This window comes from Nicotiana attenuata, chromosome 3 (genome assembly GCF_001879085.1).
Source record: "Nicotiana attenuata strain UT chromosome 3, NIATTr2, whole genome shotgun sequence".
NCBI lineage: Eukaryota > Viridiplantae > Streptophyta > Magnoliopsida > Solanales > Solanaceae > Nicotiana > Nicotiana attenuata.
The window spans coordinates 29,877,961-29,889,686 of NC_031991.1; the positions used below are offsets into that span (position 1 = coordinate 29,877,961).

Below are 11,726 nucleotides of genomic sequence, written 5' to 3' on the forward strand. Positions count from 1 at the left end.
GGTCGTGGGTTTTTCACCTTTTGAGCCAGGTGTTTTCCACGTAAAATCTTTGTGTTCTTTAATTTCTGTACTTATTATTCCGCAACAGTAGTGGTTGGAACACATAGAAGAATCAGGTCCTTCTATAATCAAGTTAAGCGAAAAATTGGGTACCACACAAATCACCCCTCTTGTGTGGTATTGAAGTATAAAACATCACAAAAGAAGAAATGTAGAGAAAGAGAGAAATTAAAGAGAAGACAAATAAAAAGAACACAGTTTCATTATAATTTTTGATCTTCCACATAATATACAAAAGGTTTTCTTAATATACATATGAACCCCTCCAATAATTTTGCCTCTGAGTACATGTCCCCATCCTTGGCACAGGGATAATGCTAAATCACTACTATTATTTCTTTTTATCTCTTTGGATTTTTCTTCTTCTAACATGATTGGTTTGATTGACTGGTTGGTTGGTAGGTTGGCTAGCTTGTCCGAAACCTCTAAATTAGAAGCAAAGGTTTCACCTTGGACTCTTCGCGAATATTCTACTAAAATTTGTACAAATAGAAAAAACAAAATACAACTCCACCAAATCTAACTTCCTAGTACTATAGACATGATACATTTGTAAACATGCACGTAAAAAACACTAACGTTGTGAAATGCTAGACTTAATTCCTTGGTTATGTCCCTTTAGCCATTCATTACCTTTTTCATTTGGGATTAATCCTGGTAAATGATCACTGCTTGTTTTCCATGTCATCTATGGTGTTAAACACCTCCAATTCAACATCATTAAAGCAATTATCAAAACCAAAGTCATGAATACCAAAATCTTGACAATCCAATAGCCAATTCAAACTGTCGTCCCAGGATGTCATGTTATCGAATTTTTTTTGTTCTTCAGAAGATACTGGAAGTTCCCATAGCGAATCGACAAGAGGAGCATCAACTTCCAGTAGGGAACTTAGCAGTGGATCATTTTCACCGAGTGTGTTGAGAACCAACTTGGATTCATCGGTGATGCTTGAAGAGTTTTCAGACGAAGAAGTAGAAGAAGCAGAGTAAGACGAGTTATCTAACTCTGAGGAGGTGGCTGCTGCAGTGACACTTGTACACTCGGGTACAACTTGTACCTGCTGATGACCATTAATTTTGTTTTGATCAGACTCTTGGATAGGTTGATCAATTAGATTTGCTTCTTTTTTGAGTGGTTCATGTGTAACAGGATCAATCCCCATCTTTAGAAGCTTTTTCTTAATATGAGTGTTCCAATGATTTTTAATCTCATTATCTGTCCTTCCTGGTAATCTAGCAGCAATCTTGGACCACCTGATTAAAACAAATTAAATATTTAGCACCATACAATTATTGTCATAAATAGTTTGAAAAACAGAATGGAGACAAACTAATAAAGCAAGATACGGGAAAAGAACTACTATTTCAAGTCCACTTCAAGAAGAGATGTAATAGATTGATAAGATAAATAGAGCACTTCCTTTTGAAGCCAGAACATTTTAATATTAACTTAGTACATTACTTGACAATGCAGAAAATCATGAACAATAAAGTAAAAGTAGTAATCAAGAAGCTTCATTACACCAGAAATAAATATTCAATCAGAAATCATGGCATATGATGTTAACTTGTTTTTTTTTTTATACACAAAAGCCATGCACTTTAAAGAGCAACAAAAGCTTTCGAAATACTAGCATTATGAGTTCACGGTTAGGATTTTGCCCTGAATTTCTAATTTATTGGGACTCTCTTTCGTGAAAGAAGGAAATTTATTTAATTATTTATGGGAGAATTTATTCTTATTTAATTATTTATGGGAGAATTTATTCTCTAAATTAGTTTTCTTTTTCTTTTAATAGTAGTAGATTTATGTAGATCACGTGACCAAACCATAGTAATATAATATGTTTTTTTAGTATATTTTCTTTCTTTTCTGATTTATCGTCGACCATGCTAGGTTCTGCATGTACCATGTTATTTCGATCTCAACATAATCATAACTCGTGGCAGAGAAACTTTCCTTTATGCCTTTCTTTCTGCGGCATGAAAATGCACATATAGAAAGAAAAAAAACCATGCAACCTAAGAGAAAGGGAAGACAAAAGGATAAAAAGGCCGAAAATAAACTCATCATTAGTAATGCTTCCAAACAATAAATAAACTACTCTAACACAAACATAGCGATTTCAATAGACTTTCTGATAAACAACTCACCACATAATATATGGATATAAGCCGTTTAGCTTAGTTGGTAATTAATAAATTAATTAATTAAACATCATAAATTAATGGTTCTTATCGACAATAAACATGTTTCTTTCTACAACAGTAACGACGCCTCACTCCCAACCAAGTTTCTATCCCTTGTATTAGAAAAGAAAAAGCGATAAGTATATTACCTGTTTCCAAGACGAGCATGGAGATCAATTACCAATTTCTCCTCAGCATCACTAAGAAGTCCTCTTTTCAAGTCGGGTCGAAGGTAATTAGTCCATCGGAGACGACAACTCTTACCGCAGCGCCTAAGACCGGCGAGTTTAGGGACAGCACGCCAACAACATTGACCATTTGTAAGAATAAAATTGATGAGTTTCTTGTCTTCATCAGCTGTCCATGGACCTTTCTTCACTCCAAGTTTGTCACAACAAGGTTGTCTTCCCATTACTACTACTCTCAACTACCACCAAACAAACAAAGTTACAAAAAAATTTACAAAAGTGTTTGATAAATTTGCTCTTCTACCCACCTTTATATATAATCCACCAACTTCAACTTTTCTCGTAAAGTTCTCACCTTTCTCTTTGAAATTTTGTTTAAACATATATATTTTGATTTATGGAAGGGTATGCCTATATAAATATATATATATATATATATATAGTGAGAGAGAATGTAAGATTCCATGGCCCACCTATGGTTTGTGAAAGCAACTCTTGAACTACAATTCCTTTTCTGGTGTTATCAACTCCACCCAAGAGAGAGTGATAGTGAATGATAGCTGACCCTAATACCAAGCTAAAACTCAAGAAATCCCTCTTCTTCTTCCCTTTTTCTTAGCCAGAGCGTTTGGACATAGATTTGATTGAAACTTGAAAAAAGAGTTTTTTAAGTTGTGTTGAAAAATAAGTTTTGAAAGTTAAAGTTGTGTTTGGACATGTATTTTATTTGAAGAAAAGTTGAAGTTTGGTGAGTGGAAGAAAAATTTCACCCAAAAACTGTCGTAAACCAGTTTTTGGAAACTTAAAATTTTTTTTGAAGTTTTTTCTTTCCCCATAACATGATCATATTTCATAAACAAATAGTAGTATTTTAAAAAAAAATTGAAAAAATGAACCCAAAATTCATAACTGAACGGGAGCTTAGTCATTTGATATACAATATTTACTAGCTCGACTAATATCGATACATGTCACGTATGACTTGTTAAACAAAAAACGCTTTCTATCAAACAAAAATTTCATAGGACTCAAACTTAAGACCTTTAATTGAGGATAAAAGGATACAATCCATTCCATTATGCTCTTATAGTGATATTCTTATTACTCTTTAACCTTTGCCCCACACTCCGAAAGATATGGTCTGTTCTTTTTGTTGTTTCTTTTCTTATTTTTTTCTTCCCATTTTCATACACTATGTACTCTCTGTGATTGCACGCTTACTCAACCATTTCGTCATCACCACGTTTACGGGACCTTTCAAACATGGGAAGTAATCTCGTACTATGTTTACCATGATAACATTAATTTTCAGAATAACTATAGTCGAATCGTTTGATCTGTTTACTTCTGATGAGTTTGTCAAATCATGTGAACGTTTATATCTGTTCATCTCATCTAAAAGCTTAAGTTAAATTATTAGATGATAATTACACAATTCAATATAGTATTAAACAATATTTTAAAAGGCATGGGCGTAAGGTGTTTTACATATGCATCAGCGAGGCATAAGCCCCAAGGCGCGGGGCGTAAGCCCCATGGGTATTTAATTTTTAATATTTTATAAAATAATATAATTACAATAAATATTTATAAATAGATAAATTGCATAAGAATTGAAGAACACTATAAATATGTGAAAACTATATACAGATGTGCTAAATCCCCACAAAAACTAATTAAAGCAATCTATTATACGCTACTTACAAGCACAAGTAACTTGAGTCGAAAAGAATAAAGTTTTCTACATGGAGGAACAAAAAGGATGGCTAGCCTGTAATTTGAACTTTGAACGTGCTACTATGAAGGAGAATGGAGTTCTCTTTGTGTTTGTACAAAAAAATTAAATATTCATTGCTTTTGGGAGATATTAGATATTAGTAGACTAGCGGACAAGATAAAGAATTGGTAAAGACCATAAATTAGGGCTTCAATCAATAAAAAAGGTCTCGACTTTTAAATTTAATACACTTCAATTCCTTTTTAAAACTTTTGAGTAACTACAAGCTAACTTTTGAGAATTTTGGTATTACATGAAGGACGTATTCAACAAATTTTATTTTAATTTGAAAAAGTCTTTGGAGCTTACGCTTCACTACAAAAACATGCCTCAAACGCTCGGATGTACGGCCCAAATTGTTGGGCGTACGCCTCTTGAGACTTTCGCCCCACACCATCGTCTCGATGCATTTTTAGTACGCCTTGCCCCGGGGCTCACCCCGAAAATGCTTTTTAAAACACCGGTATTAAAATAGACAAGCGATCTTGAGTTCAAATTACTTTAATTTTACCACCATCTCCAGAAAAAAAAATATATTTTCACATGTTTGAATTATGAAAAAGAATCAGACTCACACACGTTAACACATAAAATAGTTAAGTAATTGAAATATTCTTTCTCTAATTATTTTGAAGTTTTTAGATTAAATGATCACAAGATTTAATGAAATTTTCGTCAATCATGTGGTTATCTTAATTTCATTTATGCTTGAACTTTTCTATAAATTACACAAAAATTGTCGACTGTCGTCAAAATATTGTATCCCACTTTCTTGTCAGTGCTTCTTTTTCAATTTATTTTACTTGTTCAATGTGCAATAATAACATTCTCCTCATTTAATGTTAGCCAAAAGAATTTATGAAAGAACTAGAGGAGGATATGCCGATGATTTTTCAATGTCTTATAATTGTGGAAAAGAATGTTTAAGTATGTAGTAACTTGCAAGAGTGAGTTATTGTATATATTACACATAGTTTACAAATAAATATGAGAACATTCTTCATTCTTTTCATCAAACATTTGTTAAAATCTTTAATTCATTATGAACATACTGAAAGTTTTTAACAAAAAATCTTTAGATTTTTTCCTATTTATTTTTGGATAATCTATGTGGTTTACCCATTAAAAATGACAGTTAACTCCATATACTTTTAAAATATTTATTTTATATTCTATACCTACTTTATAAAACTTTATTTACTTCTTAAATCTTTACTATCATTATATGCCATTAAACATATCCCACCTTTTAAGGGGATTAGATTATCTCTCCCAGATTCTTTTAGAATATCTTCAATCAACACTTAATTGGAATAATATTATTTCTTTCTCAAAATTGTATTACCTTCGTTTCATATTAGATTAGGTACTTTCCTTTTTAGTCTGTTCCAAAACAAATGACACATTTCTAAATTTGGAAATAATTCAACTTTAAACTCTTCATTTTACCCATTTGACCTTAATGAGAAGCTTTTATAGCCACACAAATGTCATGGCCCCACAAACCTTTTACCCTTTAAGCTTTTAAGACCGCAAATTTCAAAAGTCTTCTTCTTTTTTCTTAAACTCCGTGCCGAGTCAAACTACCTCATCTAATATGAAACGGAGGGAGTAGCAAGCATCGTGTGCCTTTCTAATCTTTCTTACTAGTTCGATCATACAATCACTTCTTTCAAGTTTTTCCTCTCAAGCAAATAGCAAGCAAAAAGTTAAGGAAAGGATGAAGAGAAAATTGGCTTTCCATAGCACTGAAAAAGTATTTGGAAAGGGCAATAAGGTTTCTTCTCCCATTGAAATTCAATCGGGAGAAGTGAAATTATGGATGAAACTCCACATGTAATCTATGAATCGGCTTCCAAAAGGGATGATAATGCTAGATTGCGAAATTACGATCTCAATTCGAGCATCCAAAAAGGATGATGGCATAAAAGTTAGTAGAAAAAGATATGGTATGGTAAAAACTAGGGTTCCAGGTCCAAAGACGAAATGTTGGTGACAACAATGGCAGAAAGAAGCTTTCAGTATTGTTAGAAATCAAGAATACCACAATATTTTAAATAGGAGTACAATATTCAAATCAAGCATCCAAGAATATTCTAATAAAGAATACGATATTCGAATCAAGCATACCACAATATTTTAAATTGGTATACAATATTTGTCACGACCCAAACCCCGCACTGGTCGTGATGGCGCCTCTCGTGAAGACGAGGCCAGCCAACTAACCCACTCGGTCTTTTTCAAAAATAGATAAACATAAATAAACATCATACATATGACTTAATAGTATTATTCAGCGGAAAGCCAACCCAACACAGGCCTAACCGGGGCGTCACAAGTCACGAGCATCTATCAGAATGTAAATCCACTACAGGGTCTAAAATGTACAAAACCGAAATAATGAACAAAAGAGAGAGACATGGTGCTGCGAACGCTGACAGTCACCTCCTTAACTCATATAACTCTGCCTCTGATTGGCCCAAAACCCACTACCGGGTGAATAGATACTTGCATCTGCACACAAGGTGCAGGGAGTAAAATGAGTACTCCAACTCAGTGAGTAATAAAGATAAATAACAACTGAGCAGTAAGAAATCACGTAAAGCAACCAACATGTTGTATAGAAGCAGGGTACAATCCTTTGAGAAAAATAGTGAAGCTGTGAAATCTTTGGAAATCTCTTGGCTCAGTTTTAATTCTCTTTTTAAAATGATCTTTCCAACAGTTACGAAATAATTTCAAAACAGTTAGTGCCGATAAGCACAGAAAAACCGCCCCTCGGGCACAAATATCGCAGTATAACAGGTAAAAAGGCAAGTAAATATGCAAGATGAGCACATAAAAGTTTACCCCTCTGGCAATATCTCAAAACAATACCAGCCCCTCGGGCTCCCTCTCAGAAACACTCACAGCCCCTCGGGCTCTCTCTCTTAGATCACTCTCAGAACAGTATCATATAGTAACCGCTGCGGCGTGCAGCCCGATCTACAACTCGCTGCGGCGTGCAGCCCGATCCATATATCGTCGACGGCGCTCACTGGGAGTGTGCAGACTTCGGGAGGGGCCCCTTACGGCCCAAGCGCAATATCAAGCCACCTCGTGGCATATAAAATAAGGCCTGAAAGCCTCCTCACATCACACACGAGGCCTGAAAGCCTCCTCACATCAGTCATAAGGCCTGAAAGCCTCCTCACATCACTCACAGGGCCTGAAAGCCTTCTCACATCACTCATAAGGCCTGAAAGCCTCCTCACATCACTCACAAGGCCTGAAAGCCTCCTCACATCGCTCACAAGGCCTGAAAGCCTCCTCGCATCACTCATAAGGCCTGAAAGCCTCCTCACATCACTCATAAGGCCTGAAAGCCTCCTCACGTCACTCAAGCCACCTCGTGACATATAAAGTATCTCAGGCCCTCGGCCTCATATCACTCAGCATATCCTCACATTTGGCCCTCGGCCTCACTCAGTCCGAAAATCATCACAAGCCCCTCGGGCATTTGTAAAACAGTAGTTCTCAGCCCAAAATATCATTTAGAAATATCATTTAAGTTTCAAATCTGAGTAAAAATTGGCTGAGTTTGTAATACAGGAGATATCAACAGGACTAAGTTCAAATAACACGTCAAAACAGTGAGGAAACAGTGATAAAATCCCCGAAGGGTTCAAATAATTGGCACAAAGTACAAATATGGCAATCAGCCCAAATCATGTTAATAACAAATAAGTTTCAGTCAAATACGCGGTAAAATCATCAATCGGGACGGACCAAGTCACAATCCCCAACGGTGCTCTACCCCACGCTCGCTATCCGGCGTGCAAGTCACCTCAATATAGCACTACGGTGTGCAAATCCGGGGTTTCAAACCCTCAGGATATCATTTACAATCATTACTCACCTCGAACCGGCGAAATCTCTAGCTCGCAACGCCTTTGCCCCTCAAATCTTCCTCCACGCGCGTCGGATCTATCAAATACCAGAACGAATACGTCACAATATGCCAATGGGACAGTACCCAATCGAAAACAAATCGAAAATTATCAAAAATCTCGAAATTAGCAAAACCCGAGCCCCGGGCCCACTTCTCGAAACTCAGAAATTTTCACATCAACGGGTTCCTTATCTCCTCACGAGTTTATACATACCAAGAACTCTCAAATCCGAGCTCAAATGACCCATCAAATCCCAATTTGACATATCAAAAACTCAAGCCCTAGTTCTTCAATTTTTGGCTTAATTTCCATAAATTTCAAGGTTAATCTCACATAATAATCGTGTTTTAAGATCATAGAACTCACCTCCAATCAATCCCAGTCGAAATCCCCTTCAATTCCCGTCCAAAAGCTCTCAAGGATGTTCAAAAATGGAGGAAAAATGGCTTAGCTCGCGGAACAAAATGAACTTTTAAAACCCTTCTGCCCAGACATTTTTTCGCATCTGCGGTCCACTTTTCGCTTCTGCGGAGCTTCACTAATTGCCCAGGACCGCTTCTGCGGTCTAAATCCGCTTCCGCGGGCCTCTATCCGCTCCTGCGGAAACCAGCCTCCCTAGCACCTCTCGCACCCGCGACCCCATTTTCGCATCTGCAGAACCGCATCTGCGGCCCCTTTTCCGCAGATGCGGAAATACCAGAACCAACAAATCTCTGAAACAACACAAGTCCAAAATTCATCCCGATAGCCATCCGAAATCACCCCGAGGCCCCCGGGACCTCAACCAAAAGTGCCAACCCATCCTAAAACATCATTCAAACTTGCTCCAATCACCAAAACACCTCCACCAACACCAAAATCATCAATTTACATCGGATTCAAGCCTAAGTTCTTTTAAAACTCCCGAAACTCGCATTCGATCAAAAACCCAACCAAACGACATCCGAATGACTTGAAACTTTACACACACCCAAATCACTTAACGAAGCTACAACAACTCTCGGAATTCCATTCCGACCCTCGGGTCAAAATCTCACCTATCAACCGGAATTCGCCAAAATACTAACTTCGCCAATTCAAGCCTAATTCTACACCGGACCTCCAAAATCACTTCCGATCACACTCCTAAGTCACAAATCATCTAACGAAGCTAACCAAATCATAAAAACTCTGATCCGAGCTCATATACAGATAAGTCAACTCTCGGTCAAACCTTTCAAATTCAAAGCTTTCAACTGAAACTGTTCTTTCAAATTCATCCCAAATTTTCCTGAAAACCAAAACCAACGATCTACATTCGTCATAATACATAACACGGGGCAAGTCATGCCTGAGAACTGGCGATCAAAGTGCAAAAGCTCAAAACGACCGGTCGAGTCGTTACATCCTCCCCCACTGAAACACACGTTCGTCCTTGAACGTACCCGGAGCTGTTCTAAAAGCCAATCAATAGCTGAATAACCTTACCAAGCGTAAACCCCGGGGTGATCCCACGTCACTCGAAACGTGGGATACCACATAACTCAAACACTCGAAACGATAACTTCTATTCGCAGCAGCTGCACACAACACCCGAATACCGGTAGAAAACCTCTTATCAACTAAGGTTTCATTCCAACACTTTTACATATGCTGCAACTGATAACTAAAACACGTAGTAAGCCATCACCATTTCTCAGGTCAACCATTCATGAAGCCACTTCCCTTTTTTGGCTAATACCACAGCAGATTTCCGAGCCGAACCTCGATATTATCCTTCCAACAAGCTGAAATCGAATCCGTTCGTATTCATTAATTACCCCACGATCACCTCGAATCCATCACACCTCTCTGGTGACATGACACATCAAGACAGGCCTAAGCCACAACTTTCATAATACGCGCACCAACAAGAAACGGTCTGAATATACTCAAATCATGAAAATGACCCCAAACGAAAGAGCTGTACCTCAAGCTCATCAGTACCATCACAACACAAAGCTGAGACCCCGTCTCACATCGTAGATATAGAACACATGAATCTACCCCGAAAGGTCATATCTCCACGTAGCATCGCTACAATGCGCGATCCTATCCAAACATTGCTACACATGGAACACCTCAAGTCACTATGCTCAAAACCGACAGCCACGCACAATTTGATGTCTGGACCCAAAGCAAATCATGACACCCACGGTGCAACAAATAACATATGCCACGCAACCCGATAGGACACAACCGATACGCCGTTCACCAAGCATCGCTCAATTACTCTTCCCGCTCGAATTCCACTAAGAGACCCCAATTGAACCGCACCATATGTGCCTATAACCAACAAATCCTAGCATCTCGCAACACAGAAAGGTAACTCATAGATCTCCCCAGATCACTGATAAGCTCAACAACGGTCGAATCAATACTCCCTCAACAATGCCATGCGGAGCCAATCAAGCCGACTCAAGATAGAACACTCACTCACAAGACCCCAAATAAGATAGGAAATCCTTCCCAGCCGTCCGCTAGGTCTTCGAAATATAAAAATCCCCAATAGGACATAATCCAGCGAACATCGCCACTCAATCCGTGGCATTTCCCGACATAGCCATCCTCGCCATCTTATCGCAATAGTCCAGAATAACACAACACGGAACAACCAGTCCACACCCCAATATCATATCCAAAACCTAACATACCAAGCAAAGAAAGATCCACTCGGGCCTCCAAATCTCGGTAGTCACTAAACAGTGCTGATACACATGATCTACTATCACAACACAGCCTGAATATGAGAACTTCCGTCTCCACATCCATACGGCACATGAATCACCATATCCTATCCCAATTTCGCCGTCCGAATATATGCCACACCTCTAATACCCAATCATTCCACGTTAGATACTCTCAAATTTCCCTGAATATCACCAATCGATCTAAAAGAAGGTGCCGCAATACTACCGAAGTGCTATCAACTTAATCACGTTACCCCTTTTTTGAAACCTATACTCTCGTCAAGTCACTCCCAAATAACAATACCATTTCCTTAATCATCTGAGGCTACCCGCTGCCTAAGAGTGTTATGAACTTCCTTTCAGAACTGAACCGAAACCTCATACACGCAAATCTCGATCCTCCACAACATACCGCATATACCACACATCCAAGGATAACAGGAAAACTTTTATCTCCCTTCCAAGCCACAGACATCTACGCACTCAATTAGCCAGAACTTCTATTTATCCCATCTAGAAGAAAAATCATTACACATCCCATACCTCTCATATTCGTAGAAAAAGCACCGCTCCAGCCATGGTAGAAATCAACAAGAACTCTCCCAATTCCGTTTGCACAAATTAAACTGCCAGGACTGAATCCTTCTAACTAGACCAAGCTAAGCAAGCCATCAAAGCCCATGAGCATTGTTGCAAAATACCTGTAAGAACCCATTACCTTGAACACATACAAAGAATTGATCATATCCTTACCATATTGATTCGGTCTACTATCAAACCATTCCATCTATCTGAATTTCCCTTCCGATTCATTTTCAACATGATGCTCCCTCTTGCTGTAGTACCACAATCTCTTAATCCCAGGCTC

The 11,726-nt window shown here is 38.0% G+C and overlaps 1 protein-coding gene across 1 annotated transcript; it reads right to left on the reverse strand.

Moving 5' to 3' along the window:
* On the reverse strand, positions 245-2,828 carry LOC109223464 (protein ODORANT1-like). The gene is made up of 2 exons (XM_019387793.1): positions 2,403-2,828; positions 245-1,317 (listed from the first exon to the last, which is right to left on the reverse strand). The coding sequence occupies exons 1-2, from the start codon at positions 2,663-2,665 to the stop codon at positions 726-728; spliced, it is 855 nt and encodes a 284-aa protein (XP_019243338.1). The 5' UTR covers positions 2,666-2,828; the 3' UTR covers positions 245-725.